This window comes from Vulpes vulpes, chromosome 1 (genome assembly GCF_048418805.1).
Source record: "Vulpes vulpes isolate BD-2025 chromosome 1, VulVul3, whole genome shotgun sequence".
NCBI classification, from domain to species: Eukaryota; Metazoa; Chordata; class Mammalia; order Carnivora; family Canidae; genus Vulpes; species Vulpes vulpes.
This window is the reverse complement of record NC_132780.1, coordinates 53126415-53145366: the sequence shown is the minus strand read 5'-3', so window position 1 is coordinate 53145366 and position 18952 is coordinate 53126415. Positions and strand designations below refer to the sequence as shown.

The 18952-nt window shown below is 44.3% G+C and overlaps 1 protein-coding gene across 9 annotated transcripts in view; it reads left to right on the top strand.

Annotated features, from left to right (window-relative positions):
- L3MBTL3 (L3MBTL histone methyl-lysine binding protein 3) overlaps window positions 1-18952 on the top strand; it is a 120798-nt gene that overhangs the window by 91383 nt on the left and 10463 nt on the right. For all 9 annotated transcript variants that reach the window (XM_072764504.1, XM_026013385.2, XM_072764522.1 and 6 more), the window contains one exon: window positions 11485-11564. In XM_072764504.1, coding sequence (XP_072620605.1) covers window positions 11485-11564 — 80 coding nt within the window. The remainder of the gene's footprint in view (window positions 1-11484; window positions 11565-18952) is intronic.

Below are 18952 nucleotides of genomic sequence, written 5' to 3'. Positions count from 1 at the left end.
TTAATTGAAAGCGCTGCACATAACATAGACAGTTGACTAACACATACTCTGCATGTTATGGGTGTTGTACATGGCATTCTTGCAATGAAGTAGCCTAGAGAAAAAAAAAAGTCAAGAAAATCCTAAAGAAGAGAGTACATTTTCGATAGCGTACGTCTACTTTAAAAAAAAAATCAATGCATAAGTGGACCTGCTTGGTTCAAACCCATGTTGTTCAAGGGTCCACGATATAAGCTCAGTCCTCTAGTTCTGATTTCACTCGTTGAGATGAGCCGGAATGTTTCAAGCTCAGTGGATTATCAAATAAGGGACTAGATGTTGTTTGACCTTTCAGTAAAAGATCATTAACTGAGAATACTCCTGAAAGGAAGAGCGGGTTAGCGGAAACATGTTCCTTCGTGCTTAGGTTTTGGGAGTTTCTTTTATTTATTTAAGATTTATTTATTCGTTTGAGAGTGAGCAAGCGCACACGCACGTGCGCTCGAACAGGGGGAAGAGCAGAGGAAGGGTGAATCCCCTCCACCGGGCATGCAGCCCACCTCGGGGGGATCCCGTGACCCCAGGACCATGACCCACGCTGAAACCAGGAGTCAGAAGCTCAGCCGACTAACCCGCCCGGGCCTCCCTTTCATGGAAGTATTTTCAAACCTAAGGCAACACAGTTCTCTATTTAAATACCTTACAACTTCCACTCTTATAGATGAGCCGGCTGGGTGTTTGAATTAATAAATCCGATTCTAAATTCATAGCAATGCTGTCAGAGTAATAATGACATTTCAGGTGTCAGTATCCTTTTAGAAAAACAATTGTAGGGATCCCTGGGTGGCGCAGAGGTTTGGCGCCTGCCTTTGGCCCAGGGCGCGATCCTGGAGACTCGGGATCGAATCCCACATCGGGCTCCCGGTGCATGGAGCCTGCTTCTCCCTCTGCCTATATCTCTGCCTCTCTCTCTCTCTCACTGTGTGCCTATCATAAATAAATAAAAAAAAATTAAAAAAAAAAAACAGTTGTACCCTATGGATTGGGTGAGCTGTAACTTCTTTAATTATTAACCACAAGAGGATGATTTTTTTTTTGACCTTTAAAAACTATGACCGATTTAACATAACTTCGTTTTACCCAACCCAGCCCTCCAGAATGAAGTTGTACCACGTGAGGAAACTCCAGATAAATCAAGTACTAGCTCATACAGTAATAATTACAGATTCAGAGTCCATTGACTCTGACTCAGCAGGTGGTAAGGCGACCTAGCGTTTAGATTTCAGAAGCCAAGATACTGTTTAAAATATCAACAGGATACTCCAAAGAGCCCGCAGGTCTATCTCGAAGGCTTTCTACTCACCGTCCGGGCTCCAGGCCAGATTCCTAGGGCCAGCGTTTGCTCACAGCACAATCTCCTTGGGATGATGTCCTGGGGTCTTCCTCAATTCAAAATCTGTGGGAAAAAAAAAAAATTTGTGATGGATTTGACCATTCCAGTGACCTGTCTTCTCTGAGGTGTAGTCATGGTTTTTCGTGAAATCACCGGGATTTAGGGAACAACCACAGGCTTTTTTTTTTTTTTTTTTTTTTTTACCACGGGCATTTTTAGTTTTCTGTATAACCTATTACACGCTTTCATCTCTAAATAGCTTTCTGTGTCGTAGATTTTTAGCCCTCACCGACTTCTGAGTCCGTGAATGCTGACCTGCCGTTACTTTGAGTGGATACTTACACTTCTTGGTATTCAGGTTAATCTCTTCGAGTGATCTTTCAGTGGGTGAATGAGTGTCCCCATTATTCATGCTTTTAGATACCCATTTAGATTTCTTCTTGTCTTCCTCTTACCAGATTTACTATTTTTTACTTTTTTTCCCCCCCATAACTAGCAGTAACCTGAAACATTTGATTAGTTACATGCGAAGGAAACATGAGGGAGATGATGAAATGACCCCTCAGTTTTTAAGGTGAACACTTTTGACCCAGATTTTTTTTCTCACTGTGATTTTTACACTAAAGTATTTTTAAGACATGACTGCAGACATTTTGACCTGCCAGCCTAAATGCTTCCTTAGGCGTACTTGGAAAAACAGTATGTTTCAAAACAACACGGCTTTATTTACTCTTCAAAATTTTTTAAATTCTTTAAAATTCTTGAAAACTGACTTCCGATGATTTTTTTACCCTACTGCAGGCAGGCTCTGGTGCTCAGAGCAATTGCAGTGGCACGGGGTATTTTAGATATAAAGGATCATGAGGTGGCCACATCATAAACATGAACAAATATAAAACAGGTTGTTTTTTTTTTTTTTTTTTTTTTTTTTTATGATAGTCACAGAGAGAGAGAGAGAGAGGCAGAGACACAGGCGGAGGGAGAAGCAGGCTCCATGCACCGGGAGGCCGATGTGGGATTCGATCCCGGGTCTCCAGGATCGCGCCCTGGGCCAAAGGCAGGCGCCAAACCGCTGCGCCACCCAGGGATCCCTAAAAAAGGTTGTTAATGAAAAAGTGTATCTTACGTACGGCCTGCGGACGGTTGATTTGAGGTAGAATTAACAGGGTCAGCATCGGCCGGCTTTTCTGCTGTGAGTGAATCTGAAACATGCAATATTTTTTTCATCTCGTAAGTAAATATAAAATATTGGGACTGTTGGTTTCTTTAGCCCGACTGAAGAATGAAGTAGTGAGCTGTGCAAAGCCCCGAGAGCAGGGACTCATAATAAGCCCCCAGTAAACGTCAGCTCGTGTTGACATGGCAAGAGGAATGGATTGCTTGTTGCACGGCATCCTCTCAATTTTTTTTTTAAAGATTTTATTTATTCATGAGAGACCGAGAGAGAGAGGCGAGACCCAGGCAGAGGGAGAAGCAGGCTCCATGCAGGGAGCCCAATGCGGGACTCAATCCCGGGACCCCAGGATCAGGCCCTGGGCTGAAGGCAGATGCTCAACCGCTGAGCCCCCCAGGGATCCCCATGCACAGCGTCCTCTTATTCCGGGGGAGCAAAAGAAGGCTGCCCACTTCGGTGCTGCTCCCACGTGAAACTCCGATTCCGCATTCCAGGCGGTTCTCGCAATACCAGGTCTTGGCCTCTCCTTTTATCCCGTAGTCATTGCATACATGGATGAGACTTTGCATCCGGATTTTAACGCATTTTCTCTGCATCCCTTGTCATGATTTACTGAATTTGGTGGCCGGACTCTACTGGGTAGGTGTTTTGTTTTACTGCTCTTCGGCACAGTAAGAGACTGTTTGCAACCCCAGAGGTGGAGCCAGAGAGGAAGGCTGAACTGTGGGGGTGCCTGGGGAGGTGAGGACGGCATGGGCGGGGCGAGGAAGTGGGGGGGCAGGGCTGCTGGGCCGGGGCACCCAGGCAGCCGTCTGGGGGCTGGTTAGTACCGCCTGCCTGTCTAGAGGCACGCGGTGCCCCCTGCCCCCCGCCCCGCGCGCAGTGGCTCTCAGGTGCCGGGGGTCCCAGGGGAGGACTAGCGGGTACTGCTCTGCTCCGGCTGCCGCCGCGGGACCAGGTCGGTGCGATGGGGCCACGGGTGTGTCCTCCTCTCCCACCGGCTCCGGGCCATCGGCTCTGCTCGGCCAGGGACAGCCTGCGTGCACAGCCCTGGCTCCTGGGCGTGGCCTCGGATCCCCAAGGACCTCCCTAGGCTCGAGGCGGGGCCCAGGCCAGCCCAGCAGCATCCCCAGGCTGGGGCCTCAGCATCGGCGCTGGAGCACTTGGGGGCGCGGGTGGGTCTCCCTGCTTGGGACCGGCGCGACTTCCATTTGTCCTGCAGCCGAAAGGCCCTATGGTGGGCCCGGCCGGCAAGGTCTAGGCTCCTGGTCAGCCCCGCTGCAGCCCCTCGGTCCGCGCCAGCCCCCCTCCCCCAGCCTCGGGCACTGTCGGTCCCCCAGGGCCGCTTCTTCCTCTCCGAGCTCGCGGGCCTTCCATCCGTCGCACGTGTCCCGAGTTGGGCCTGGTGGGGGCTCCACGCGGCAGGGGCTGCGTCCTCTGTGGCCCTGAGGTAACAGGTGCACCGAGCGCTGGGGCATGGGGTGCGGGGTGACGGCCCGCGGCCTTCAGAGGAGACGGGCAGTGGGGGTGACCTCGTGTGCTGCTGGGACGCCCGCTCTCCACGTGGTCGCGCCACGCCCCGCGGCGCCTACTGAGGGAGAAGGGGGGTCCCCTCTGGCCCTGGCACCCTCCCCAGACCCTGGAGCTTTAGTCCCGCCCCCACGCAGAGCATGACCCCACAGGAGGGGCAGGGGTGGGCGCCCAGGCCTGGGGGTGGGTGGCCCGGGGGTGGGGGGTGGGGGGCGTCCTTGGTTCCCCGGCCACGTCGGGGCATCTGCGCCGCGCCCCGTGTTTCCGGGGAGAAGATACTTTGCTCGCGGGGAGAGCAGCTGTCTCTGCACGGGGCTCCCAGCCTGGCAGCCCCACGGCTCCGCGCGCCCTCCCCGCCTGCAGGCCTGCGTCTTTAGATCTTGGGGAAACCTGGGTCTCGAACTCTGTGTTGCATCAGAGCCATCAGGTGTTTGTTAAGATGCAGCTTTCAAAGCACCATCTCCAGAGATACTGACGCAGGAAACGTAAGGTGCGTCCCAGTTCTTTTTTCTTTTTCTTTTTTCTTTTTTCTTTTTTTTTTTTTCTTTTTTCTTTTTAAAATTTATCCATGAGAGACCCAGAGGGAGGAGAGACACAGGCCGAGGGAGAAGCAGGCTCCATGCAGGGAGCCCCATGTGGGACTCGATTCTGGGCCCCGGGGTCACGCCCTGGGCCGTAGGCAGGCGCCCAACCGCTGAGCCCCCCCAGGGGCCCCTGTTCCCAGTTCATTTTTAACAGGCACCCCCAGGAGATGGATGCACATGATCTCTGGGTTAGGCTTTGGGAATTGTTCCTGGATATAAAGGCCCTTCTCTGCAGTAATATCCACAACGCGTCGCCAAATGGAGAGCGTAGGCATCTGCCCCACGGAGGCTTCTTCCTGGGAAATCTATTCTACAGCTGCTTGTAGTTGTGTTTCTAAATTAGGGGCTACCTCTGTTAAAAATCGTGGTACGTTGGAAGCTCCGTGTTGTTGGGCCTTAGACACAACTGCAGGAACCCGGTGAGGCACATGTCAGGCGTCTGCTCAATGCTAGTGTGACCTTGAGGGGCCGAGGGCCATGGTTAAGCTAAATCCAACGAAAAAGTTCAGTCTCAAAAAAAAAAAAAAAAGAAAAAGAAAAAGTTCAGTCTCTCCGGTTCACTGTAGGCCCTTCAAGTGGCTCTTTGAGTTGTCGTAGGGCGGGCGTTTGTGCTGCGAGTCACCCAGAGCGGTTGTAGGAATTGCAGCTCTGAACCATCCTACGCGTGTTTCTAGGATGAATCCCCTTTGCCAGGCTGCACTGAGAGCTAGTCCGCAGCTGAGGAAGGCTCTAGGAAGCGCAGGAAAACAAGCTCACGTAGCTAGGGACCTGCAAGCAGGGGAAAGCCCCTCTACTTTGCAGAGCTGCAGGATCCACTAGAATCCCACCCGCGTAGAGCTGCAAATTCTAAAACGTCACAGACGCGAATTGGGAACGTCGAGGGAGGACCTTGGCGGTGCTGTAGGAGGCTCCCCGAGCCTGGGCCCTGGGGCTGGCAAGTGGAGCAGGTCATTCTGGGGGCACAGGCGTTACCTGCCCCCTAAAGCCCGTCCGCCTCACTGTCCGCTCCCGGAACCACAGGCAGCTCCGCGTGGCTGCTTGTGCGCGCAGAGGAGCATCCCGGTGCGAGGAGGAGGACGGAGCCTGTCGCCCCAGGGTGTCGCAGCCACCCTCCCACCACGTCTCGTGCGGTGACTCCGTCACATGTAGTGGAACAGCACTGACATCTGCTCACTGTCCTCTGACGACACAGAGGGACGCAGTCTTGCTCTTCTTGTCGCGCATAATCCTTGCTCCCCAGGGCGGACAGGAGTGGGTAAGGGCTTGACAGGTCCCAAACGCATCGACGAAGCAATTGCTGCATTAGCTTTCCCGGAGGGTTTTTCCTTGGAATCTGATAATATCCACGGTGTTGACTCATCGTATGTATCATTTGCCTTCATTAGCATATGTTCCTTATGCCTGAGTTATAATTGAATAGGCTTACCAGTCACTGTCTTATTTTTATTTTTTTAATTTAACTTAATTTTTTTAAAGATTTTATTTTTTCATGAAAGACACACACACAGAGAGAGGCAGAGAGACACAGGCAGAGGGAGAAGCAGGCTCCATGCTGGGAGCCCGACGTGGGACTCGATCCCAGGATCCCAGGATCCCAGGATCACTCCCTGGGCCCGAGGCAGGTGCCAAACCACTGAGCCACCCAGGGATTCCCCAGTGTCTTATTTTTAATCATCAAATAAATAGTAAACCGTATGTACCTCTGAGGCCGTGTTTCTGAAAGTGCTATTAAAACCCCAGGCTCAGGCGGTTCAGGCTCCGGCTCAGGCTCCAGCTCTCAACGGCAGCCCAGATCCTGATCTCAGGGTCATCAGGTCAGGGCCTGCTTCTCTCCCCCCCGCTCCCCACTGGCTGTCTCTCACGTTCTCTCCTCTCTCCCTATACAATAAACAGATAAACCCTCAGAGACTCTATTCAGATGTTAGCCGTAGACATAAAAGTTTAAATCCCACTGGTTTTTATTTGCCATCTTTTCTGTGTCCCTTTGAAGACGGTGACCTCCTCGTACGGAAGCTGTGCAAGCACACCCTCCTCTTCGTCCATAGAAGGCATTTGCAGACAGTTCGAGTACTCTTTTATAATTCATCTAAAGTATAAACCCTGAGATTCTCTTTCTCTGATTTTTTTTTTCCCAGTGAGTTACCTCAGCCCAGAAATTTAAGAAAAAAAAAATTGCTGGGGGCATGCATGCACCGAGAACATTTTCACGTTCAAAACAGAAATCCCTTCGTGTTTTTGCAGCCCTCACTCCATTCATTGTGTCACCTCTTGTTGCTGAGGGGGCACAGGTACTTTTGAGCTCTAGCAAAACCCCCGTGAGGCCAGAATAAGCTCCGCTGGAGAGAGAAGGTAGGGTTATTTCAAGCCAGGAGCCAAACCAAACTCATGCTGGATTTAGAGAATTTGCTGAAATCCCTGAATTGAAGCAAAGTAATTGTTTCACTTTTTTTTTTTTTCAATACTGTTTTTAACAGACTGGGGACGGATTGAAGCATAAATGGTTAGGGATTGTTTTTAAATGAAAAACAGACTTGAAGAACTATAGCTGTTTGCATTCAAATGCACCCTGTTACTAGGAATTTACCCTTCTGATGTTTGTTTTGCTAATAATTACTACCAAGCGTATTTAGGCTTAGATAGTAAGGCTTCTAAAGCACCGTACGTAATTACAGAGAAAAAGAGGATGCTGACTCATAAAGAGCACATTTTTTGCACTTGAGTGGATTCCACTATCTTAATTACAAGCCCAAGGAGTATTCTTGAGTAAGATCTTAGCTATGATTATATTTAAATTCAAGCTAAAAAAAAAAAAAGTTGAAATAAATTGGTTCTTGAAAATTCTAAAGTCTCAAGGGAAATCTCTGTATTCCAGGTACTTTTCTGGGTGTTTTTACCTACGTCAGCCCACTCAATCTTCACAGCTCACGTGGGGTGGGTGCTACTCTTACTACATCCCCCACCCAGAAGTGGAGAGCCCCTCTCGGTCACAGGTCACAGGTCACACAGCCCGTCAGTAGCAGACTTGGGTTACACCCCAGGCCGTCGGCTGCAGTCTGGCTCCTAACTTTGACTCCAAAAAGTATTTTAAGACCTGAAAGGAGACAGGTGACCGTGGATGGTTTTATCCCGAAATAGAAGTAGTTCTTCAGTAGTAGAGGCTGCCATAGATCACGCTCCTGCTTGTATGTCTGGCTGCGTGCAGCACGTCCTAGTCCTTATTTTACGAGTCCTCGAAGTGCCTGTGAGGAAAAGGATTTATTATCCTCGTTTTACAGATGATGCAGCTGCAAAGTGGGGGAGTTAAGTCACTCGCTAAAGATCATTTAGAACTAAGTAGCAGAGCTGAGGTTGGAACGAGGTCTGTTCACTCCCCGAGACCATCCTTGCAGCCCACTCGGGTCCTGATCCCCTAGCCCCCTGCCCGTCCCCGCCCGGCCAGCTGGCACCTCATTCCTCAGTGACGTTGTTGGAAAGTGTTGACCGAGAGGAGAAAGTAGAGGAGACTTTATGCAGAGCAAAATTGCAGAGCGTGAAAATATTTTTGGTTCTTTTTCTTTTTTTAAACGAGAACCTGTCCAAGAAGCGTCTCTGGTCCCATGTTCCCGAGGGCTTGGTGAAGTCACCGCTGAGTTTGGCCCCGAGGCTGATGGAAAGGGAAGGCCTGTGCAGCTGCAGTGACTTGGTGCCCAGGAAACTGGTGGCCTACGTCAAGGATTTGGTGTTTGCGCAGAGGAAGAAAGCCATCACGGCACCTCTTGGGTCAGAATTGGAGGTGAACCGCCACACCTCCCAGGAGAGGGAAATTTTGGTTGCCCAATTGAGAAACCAGGTTTTGTTTTAAATAAAACACAAAGCAAGCAAGAACGAGTCCGATTCCCCCTGCCTGACCTTGTCAGGAGAAGACGGGTATGCTGTCTTCTGGAGGAGTGCAAGGGCGAAAACCACGTAATGGTTGGATGTAATCATGGCCTTTGGTGTCAGTAGGGCCTGGTGCTACACCTGCCCTACAGACTTGGCATTAACCTCTTTGCATTGCAGCGGCTGACAGTAGGACCTTCTTCCAGTGATTGTTGTGAAATACTGGATCTGAAGGTCTCAGCCAGCCTTCGGTGCGCAGTATGCTCTTGTGACTTTTCTTACTATTAACTGCTCCCATGTTTCTGGGTGTGCTTAGTTAGGATACCGGGCGTGCTTGCTTAGGATGCTCACTTCGTGACTTCGTGGTTCTGTTCATCCATCTAGTTCATGGTGCTTGTTCTAATAGACCACTCAGATGAGCCCACTGCTCCAGCCCTCCCACTTGCTAGCTGAACGAAATATCACGTAGAACCCCCATTAGTCACTTTTAATTTTAAGTTATTAGCAGAATCAATATTTTAATTGGAAATAAAACATTCAATAAACATTTCTTCTAGAGTCCTTTACTTGGATTGTGTGACATGAAGATAAATACTCATGTTTATATATTCCTTTTTTTTCACGTTTATATATTCCCAAGTTAAATGGGTTCAGTGTAATATCATGAGTCCAAGTAGGGAAAATGGAAACTGAACTTGCTTCTTTGGGGATGGATTATGACAGATTCAGGCATGAAGAAACTTTTTGGGTCAGAGGTCTTATTTTCTTTTCTCTGTCTCCATTCTCTCATAGAAAATGGTCCTTGTCTTACATTTCATAAAATAAATCAGGGCATTGTATTTGGGCATATGAAATAGAACTTTCCTCTTACTTAAGTCTTATACTTTTATTTTAATAAAATTTACTGTAAAGGAATGCTGTGCTTCATTAAGACCACAAAAATGTAAAACTGTTACCAGTGGACAATTCTGATCATGAAAACGGAAATATTTAGAAAGTTCTGAGACTTAATTTTAGTCCTTGATCTTACTTTGTCTCCCCACCCCACCACCACCACCCCTTCAATCATTCATTAAAGCTTTTAGGAAATCTGCAATAACTAATTGGGAAATTTTTATTGACTCTGAGAAATGCCAGTTTTAAGTTATACCACTGTACTATATGATTTTTTTTTCTAATAAATATTAAGATAGTCATCTCCAAACAACTTTTTTCAGTGGTCGCAATACTTACTGGGATAGATTTGTAGGCTCAAAGAATATTATTTCTAATTTAATATAAAATAAATCCAGAAGATCACATAAGCTGATTTTAGCATGTTGTAATTACCAAAATTACAAATTTAGCACAGTTTTTACGGAGAAGACAGTTTTCAATTAATGTGTTTCCTCTAATTATCAGCAATATTCTTAGTTTTTTCCTATACTTCTATCTCCCCACTTTTAATGGAATAAGAGCCTCCATAGTCATTTAATTGATTATTCTTGGGAAAAGGTATGTTTTTATTTTGTATAAAAAATGATTCGTCCTCGTTCTCAAATAAGCAAGTTTTCTTCAGCATTTGTGTTGTAGGTTGTTTTTAGTATGGACTTGGCCAGGGAGCTCTGATCTCAGTGAAATTTCACATGTGTCCCTGGAAATGGTCTAAGAAGTACTGAGCATGTATTCATGGCATGCTTATGCGCTAGCGTGGTTGTGTTCAGTTATCATCATTCAAATGCAGAATAAATTAGTGCCTTTGTAATTAGGACTGTACAACTTTATATGTTGTTGAGGTATTTGGTTTTAAACGTATTTGCCTTTTTCTTAAAACTTACCAATAGAAGTATGATCTGGATCTTTAAGGAACCCAGGGTATGTTTATAAAGGTAATAACCCATAAGAAACAACAGGACATCAAAAACACAGAATATTACAAAGCATTGAAGTGTGTAAGGCAGGTACCATGGCCTGGATGGTCCCGGGAAATTGGAGAGTGGAATGTATTTGGAACTCTGGGAATGGAAAAATTAGGTTGAAAAATTTTTAGATATTTGGAATTTAGCTTTAAAGAAAATATAATTAGTCTGTGCTTGGTTCCCTTTAGCACCATTTTTTGTCCCTGACTTAAGGGCAAAGCTCTAAATTAAGATTGCAATGATTCCATCCCAGTTTAGAGCATTTTGGGCATGTTTAGATTAGCATCAGGTCGTTCCTGGTCAGAAAGAGTTGGAATCAGTTCAGCCTACACATTTGACCTGATTAAGCCAGGAAAAGCTTCCTAGAATTGAGTTGGATTCTTCTGGGCCAATCTCAGGCTCAACCCCAAATCCCAGGGCTGAGTGTCATATATATGCTACTTGATTAAATGGTCTGGACTTTGAAAATATGCTCTTACCTTAAATTTAGTTTTACTGTACGGAACCAAGTAAAATTCTTCATAAATACATGTCCCAGTTTAAAGTCAAGTTATTCAATACTTATATTTGCCAGAAGACTTCCCCTTAATACCATTCTTAGCTTTTTTTTTTTAATTAATTTTTATGGGTGTTCAATTTACCAACATACAGAAAAACACCCAGTGCTCATCCCGTCAAGTGTCCACCTCAGTGCCCGTCACCCATTCCCCTCCAACACCTGCCCTCCTCCCCTTCTTAGCTTTTAAAAAAATCTCCTTTCTGAACTGTAAATGAAAATTGGTAATGATGAAAATGGGTATTTATAGATGTTATTAATAGGAGTTGCTTCTTAGTAGAACTGAAAATCCTTTTCGACATCTTAGTGGTCTCATGCTTTTATTTTGTTTTTTTGGTTTAATATTCCATGTTTTTATTTAAATTCCAGTTAGTTAGCAAACAGTATAATACTAGTTTCAGGAGTAGGATTCCGTGATCTATCACTTACATACAACAGTTGCTGAGATGCAGTGCTGACCCACCCGTTAATGTGCATCTATTACAAAACACTGAAACCCCCATTTTTCTCAGGGACCAGCATGCTGATGACATCAAAGAAGACTTTGAAGAGAGAACAGAAAGCGAAATGAGGACGTCGCATGAAGCCAGAGGTAGCTATAATAATCTCATATTATTGATGGACGTTACTATTAAAACTCAGCAATCAGAACTTGACTAGAATATAGCAGCTCTCCTATATTAAAGATAAACTTCATTTAGTTGGTTTATTCCTTTATCACAGGCTATCAAAGTTTACTGTTCAGGTTAAATATACAGTTGACCTTGAACGGCAGGGACTTGAACTGTGCGGGTCCACTCACAACACAGATTTTTTTTTCCCCAATAAATACAGTACAGTTCTCTTCTTTATGATTTTCTTAAAGTTCTCTTCTACATTTTCTCTTCTTTATGATTTTCTTAATGACGTTTTCTTTTCCCTAGCTTACGTTATTGAAGAATGTAGTATTTGATACATATAACTTATAAAATCTGTGTTAATCAACTGGTTAGGTTATTGCTAAGGCTTCTGGTCAACCGTAGGCTATTGGTAGTTACATTTGGGGGAATCAAAAGTTACACAGATTTTTAAAAAAAGTTCTACCAGATTTTTGACTGTATAGGGGTCTGTGCCCATAACCCCTGCACTGTTCTAGGGTCAACTGTAGTATATAATCCATAATGATATGGATTCATCTGTGACCTGTATTTACAGTCTCTTTCACATATCTGTGCAGTATCATATGTAAGTAAGGTTTGGGTAACATTCTATGTGGTTCTGGGGATATGTTTTCTTTGGTATTGATGATGTCATTTGCTTCATATGTTCAAAACTCACCTCAGCACGTGTATTGAAATCCAAATGGAATTAATAAGGACTTAGTCTAAGACCACAGAACGAAGAGAAAATCCTTGGGAGAAATGTTTTAAGTTGTGTTGGAGAAAGTAACTTGTCCGACATTTTTGCTAAAAAGACACTACAAGCCTAGCTAAGTAATGAAGTCATAATGACTGTTAATCATAGTATATATATTATTTGTAATTCACACATAATTACTACTTTTTATGAGAAATTGTCAGCCTGCTTGTGACTTTAATGATTGTCCGTGGACACTTTGCTTTTTCATGTGTATTTTTTGCCTTAGGTTATTATATAAGATTTGAGATTGGCACCTAATGACTTCCTGCAGTGACCTAGTCCATGAGCGATGCATTGATTTCCGTATCTGATTTCTAGAAAGCAGTAATTTGTGATTATGTCAACGGCTACATTCCCTGCTGTCTTACGTCCTCTCGTGTTCTATTAATGTGACGCCGCATACGAGCCCTGAGGTGGCCAGGGTTTGAATCCCTTCTCTGCCTCCTGCTAGGCGTGTGATTCTGGACACTGCACGGAACACCTCTCAGGGCTCCTGCTCCTTCCCCAGAAGAACTAGGGCAAGTCCCTCCCGGGTTGTCATGGCGATTAAGTGCATTTCTAAGTTGTTTCAGAGGGTGCCTTACTCCTAGGAAGTGCCATGCAAGCGTTTGATTATTTTAAATGTTTCTGGCCATTTAGAAAGAAAGAAAAGCATTTACTTTCTGACGGTGTTGTCATTCCAGGTGGCCTGGATTCCTAGACAAAGGTTTGGGGCTTTCCTTGTGAATGGTAGTATCACAGCCTTCGTTCCCACCAGGGCCCCACCCCTTCCTGCTCTGCAGCCGGCTCTGTGCCTCAGTTGCCTCCTGTGTGAAATTAATGTAGTCATGTGGTCGCGTCGGTGGCTGAAGGGTTAGACGGGGGCGGTAGTAGTAGAATAGTAGGATTGTGGAATAAGTGTGTGTTGCGTGGGATTGTCTCATCCTTGAGAATTCAGACAGATTCAGAATAGAATCCTCTAGACTCTGAACTTTTGGAGGGAGTAATAATTTGCCCAACTTTTCAGTCTCTTCCGAACTTAGTGATTCATTTAACCTTTTATTTGATTTGCTGAGCAGATTTTGATCATTTTTTTCTGGAAATGATCTGGACAATTATTATTCTCTTAATAGAGAATTTGGCTTGATTAACATATATGCACGGTGTTCTTCATCTTTTATTTTTGTCCTGTTGGTCTCAATTTGAATTGCCTGAGTTTTTGTTTTATTCTCTCCAGAAACATAATTAGGATTCATATATGACTCTTAATTATTGTTCTCACCTACAAAACCTATAGTTCAATATCCATATATTATTTACAGTCTTATTTTTTATCAGTGAGAGAGAGAGAGCCTCACAAAATAAGTTGCTCTGAGAATTTTTGCACATATGTTTGTGAGACTTGACTATTAATTCTCATCCATTTTTAGCCTCTTAAAATGAATTTGATAAGTTTCCTTCATTATCAAAGTTTGGAAACATTTTATATAAAACTTTCATAAAACAGGGCACCTGGGAGGCTCAGTAGGTTAAGTGTCTGTCTTCAGCTCAGGTCATGATCCCAGGGTCCTGGGATCGAGCCCCAAGTCTGGCTCCCTCCTCAAAGGGAAGTCTCCTCCTCTCTCTCCCTCTGCTCCTGCCTCCTTACATGTGCATGCACAAGTGCATGCATGCGATCTCTCTTTCTCCCTCTCTCAAATAAATAAATAAAATCTTTAAAAATAAATAAAATTTCATAAAACTAATTTCAATCATGCTATGATTGTCAACTGGTCTCTAAACCCAGGAAACCTCTTTCAGTTATAATTTATTACTTATGCTCTGTTCTCTCGTTGACTGGTAATACCTATTATTCTTGAGTTAGAGCCAAGGGATTATGTTTATATTCAAAATATTTAACAATGGGTTTGGCATCCAACCTTGCACAAGACAAAATCAACACTGGTCTTAGTGCTGAAGGAGAGTTTTGGAAGCTCTCCGCTATGCCAAGAATTACTTTTAATTGCCGGACCTTATGGAAGTCCAGTAAGGGCCTGGCTGCCTTGGGGAGGGTGGGAGCAGGATGCAGGGGGCATCATCATACCAACCAACATGGAAGTATTTTAGCTTTCTTTTTCTTCTTCTTCTTCTTCTTCTTCTTCTTCTTCTTCTTCTTCTTCTTCTTCGAGGGAGAGAAAAAGAGAACAAGCATGCGGGTGAGGGGCAGAGGGAAAGGGAAAGAACGAATCTTTACACAGGCTCTATGCGTAGCTTAGAGCCCCATGCGGACTCAGTGTCATAACCCCAAGATCATGACCTGTGCCCAAATCAAGAGTCAAACTCTTAACCAACTCTTAACCTCTCAGGCACTCCAGTATTTTAGTATTTTAACAATTTTTATATATTTTTGATGTTCTAGGCATATACCTCAAGCTGAAATATCTTCCTCAGCTTCTTGCTGTGTCAAGTCTACTACTGACTGCCTTGAACTTTCACAGCCGTGATTTTTATTTCCCTTCACTTTCCTGCATTGGCTTGTTCTCTTTCACAGCGTGTTTTTGTTTTCTAGAGATCCTGCCCCCTCGGGCCTCACTAAAACCATGAAATTCTTCTGTCGATAAATCAGTGCTCCTCTTCTGATGTTTTGTAGAACTTTTCATCAGAGGCCCCATGGTGACTGTTTTCTGTTTTAACATTTCTGCATTCAAGGATTTTTCCTGGGTCTTTGTGAAGAACACTTACGCCCCAACAGTCCCATTTGGGTCCACTAACCTGAGCTTGGAGTCCAGGTAGAGAGACTCCACTCTGGGTCCACATCCTTGAGCCTGGTAAATGCTCACCAGTGATCATTCACAGTAACATCCGTCCAGGGATGAAAGGAGCCCTTCGCAAATCTAGCCTGGCTTGGGGGGCTGGGAAGGTAGACAAGAAAGCCCTTGCAGTTTGTATATTATTTAGGGTAGAGGAGACTGCAAAGAAGCCACCCTTTCTTTAAAATGCCAGTAGGATTTAAGACTCTAGTAGGTCCATGAGAACCATTTTGCTTGGAGTCATGGATCAGATCAGTATTTAAAAACAAAACTTCCTCCTGAAAAAAAGCCTCTCCCTCCTCCTCTGTTTCTTTTTTTTTTTTTTTTTTAATTTTTTTTTATTTATTTATGATAGTCACAGAGAGAGAGAGAGAGAGAGAGAGAGGCAGAGACACAGGCAGAGGGAGAAGCAGGCTCCATGCACCAGGAGCCCGACGTGGGATTCGATCCCGGGTCTCCAGGATCGCGCCCTGGGCCAAAGGCAGGCGCCAAACCGCTGCGCCACCCAGGGATCCCTCCTCCTCTGTTTCTTTAGTTAATTCAAGTTAATTCCATGCAATACGTATAATTATGAGCCTTTTTTTTTTTTTTATGATTCTCTCCATGCAACTGAATTTGACCTTTGAGGACTACTAAATATGATTTATCGCTTTTTCTCCTTCCTTCTTCTTCCTTTTTTTTTTTTTTTAATGACAACAACTTCTATCTTTTTTACCTGAAAAATAAAATAACTGATTCCTATCATTGTAGGGGAGCCTATTAATTAAGGATTCTATAAGTTGGCCTTCAAGTTTAAACTCTTGTACTCCTGGGAAAGGTATAATTTTGTTTTCTCTCCTGCAAGCATGCTTTCTCATGGGCAGCTGATGTGCAGCAAGAATTGAATTCTATTCTGTAACGTGCTAGATTTTCACTTGAAAAATCAAGCTTGCTTTTTTGCCTCCATAGCAATTATGGGGTGGTTTATTTTTTTATTTTTTTGGTTGTTAACCTTGAAATGATCCTCGAGTATCTTTCAGCCTGAGTTAAGTATCTTGAAGCTAATTTTATCTTCATTCCTTGATGCTGTGATTCATTTATCTTATCCAATCACTGTTATTGTTTATCTTTTTATATTTAGTCAGCCATTAGTAACTCCATTAAAAATTTTTTCTTTTTTTTTTTTTTGTTGACAGATGTATTCCATTTCTTCTGTCCTTGTTCTTTTTACATTAAGAGCATATTTTACAGATTCACGGAGTATTAGTGTGAAAAGGTATTGACTCCTTTTCATTTTTGCTTTCTATATTCAGTACACTCTCAGTGATATGCCTTTCTTTCAAAATTAGAAATAATTTATGGAGATCCCTGGGTGGCTCAGCAGTTTAGCACCTGCCTTTGGCCCAGGGTGTGATCCTGGAGACCCGGGATCGAGTCCCGCGTTGGGCTCCCTGCATGGAGCCTGCTTCTCCCTCTGCCTGTGTCTCTGCCTCTCTCTCTCTCTCTCTCCCTCCCTCTCTCCTTCTCTCTCTGTGTCTATCATGAATAAATAAATATTTTTAAAAATTAGAAATAATTTCCCTCATTTGCTGAGTCTTTACTATATGTCAGACCCTGGGATAAGCATCTTAAAAATATCATGTGATCCTGACAACAATCTTGTTATCTTGATTTCACCAAGATACTAGAGCTAGTCAGTGGCGGAGCAGGAATTTGAATCCATGTTTATCAGACTCTCAGGCTCACCCTCTTTTTTTTTTTTTTTTTTAAAGATTTTATTATTCATGAGAGAACAGAGAGAGAGAGAGAGAGAGAGGCAGAGACACAGGCAGAGGGAGAAGCAGGCTCCATGCAGGGAGCCCGACGTGGGACTCGATCCCAGGTCTCCAGGATCACACCCTGGGCCAAAGGCAGGTGCTAAACTGCTGTGCCACAGGGGCTGCCTCAGGCTCACCCTCTTGACCATGACCCTCTACTCTGTAGGAGGCCAAAGATCCAGGGTCATGGACTGATGCTGCCCCAGTCTCACGTGTGGCTTTGGGCATGTCAGACTTCAGTTTCCTCACCTTAGGGATGGTTGCCTCCTAGCACTGTTCGGAAACTAAAATGAAACAAGGCAGTTGGAGAATTTGGTCTCATGTCTGTCACTGGCTTAAAGGCATAGGCATGAGTCAGACAAGAGGTCAGTGGTAACAGTTGGCTTTTATTGCTTTAGTACTTTCAGACTTGGAAATAGGAACCCCCGTCAGAATGAGATCCGAGTGTGAAAGTAGTGGAGAGTGAGTACTTCTTTTTTTCGCTAGGACTTGCCCTGGGTGGTCATTGTACCATGCAGTGGTTCTACTGGGTCTTAATGGAATAGTCCCACAGGAAGCAGGTGCTTCCTGGTGGTGCTCCATGGTGGTGAGGATGTCTCTTTGAACTAGAAGACTTCATGCTTGGTTTAGATGATCTTCCCTATACTGAAGATTTATTGTCTTGATTCCATGTGAAACGTTGGAGGATATTTCTTTCAGGGTCACCTTTATCAGAAATGTCTTCTTACAAGGGTGGATCTCGCACTTCACTTTTTCTTACCTTAAGCCAAATCAAGAATTTTAATATCTGTGTTCTCAACCAGAATTGACAGTCATGGTGGGCAAATTCGCATTTACAGGTTTCTACTTGGGATTACTTCATTATTAATTATTGAACTTCATTTCAGGGAAGTCTGCAAAGTATAAAGTTTCTTAATCATATTTTACTTTTGCAAGGATCAGTAAGAACTAGGCTTGGAAATCATCTCCGGATAGTTGTGTGAGTAGCCCCGATGAGCCGTGGAAGCACCAAACCGGAAACCAGAGGGGAGAGGGAAAGGTCTTTGGTAAATTTTCATTTCAGGGAATTTCAAAACATAGAGAAAACTCCCATAAAAGTGTTATTTTTCATGTAGATAAATAGTTTGAGGGGACGGCAGTTAAGAATGACCCTAATAAAAAGAAGGTGGCAGCAATATCTTCCCGAACAAAGGCTTTGTTTTATGAAGCACATTGTACACATTCAAACCTATATTCCTTACCCTTGGCACTGAGCCAGCTGCTTGAGCATTTATTTTAGTTTGACCACATGTTAAAATGAAAACCTGGAGTCACATTTCTGTGCAGTTCAAGGACTCAGATACACATTCACTCAAGTGAAGTTGTTTTTCTCTGTATTTTTGGATTGGGATCATAGCTGACACGCTATTATTTTCCAAAGAAAGGGGATGTTCTGTGGCTGGGAGACACTACATTTGCCCCGTTCATCAGTAAATGCCATTGGGCCCCAGGACATCCATCAATTGGCAAGAAAGAATCAGCAAAAGGAAGGAAAGTCATAAGTGAAAGATGTGAAGTTCATATTAGTTTTAGAATGGTGTATATGTCTAGGCCTGTTTATAGCATCAGCTTCAAAGACATGTAGAAGGCACCAGAAATATGGAAGCTTTAGGGTTTTTAGTCATTTCTTTAGAATGGCTCAGTTATTTTTCTAAAGAATAACGATGTAGCAATGTTAGAAATGAGCTGAATAAGACAGCTTTAGCAGGAAATAGAATGGAACCAAGGTGAAGCAGAGAACACTGGCAAATGTTAATAAAACAGAAACAGTTGTATAAGAAACCTACCACTTTGGACAAGACTGGCACTTTTGTGGCAAGAAATCAGGGTGCGAGCCATAAAGTAGGCTGTATGGTTTCACACTCCTGTGGAGCTGGAAATCTCACCATTTCATATTAGCCTGCCTCATGAAAGATTTACAAATATTATATTTCAAATAATTGCTAAACTCTTGGAAATGTCTGAGATTAAGGAGTGTT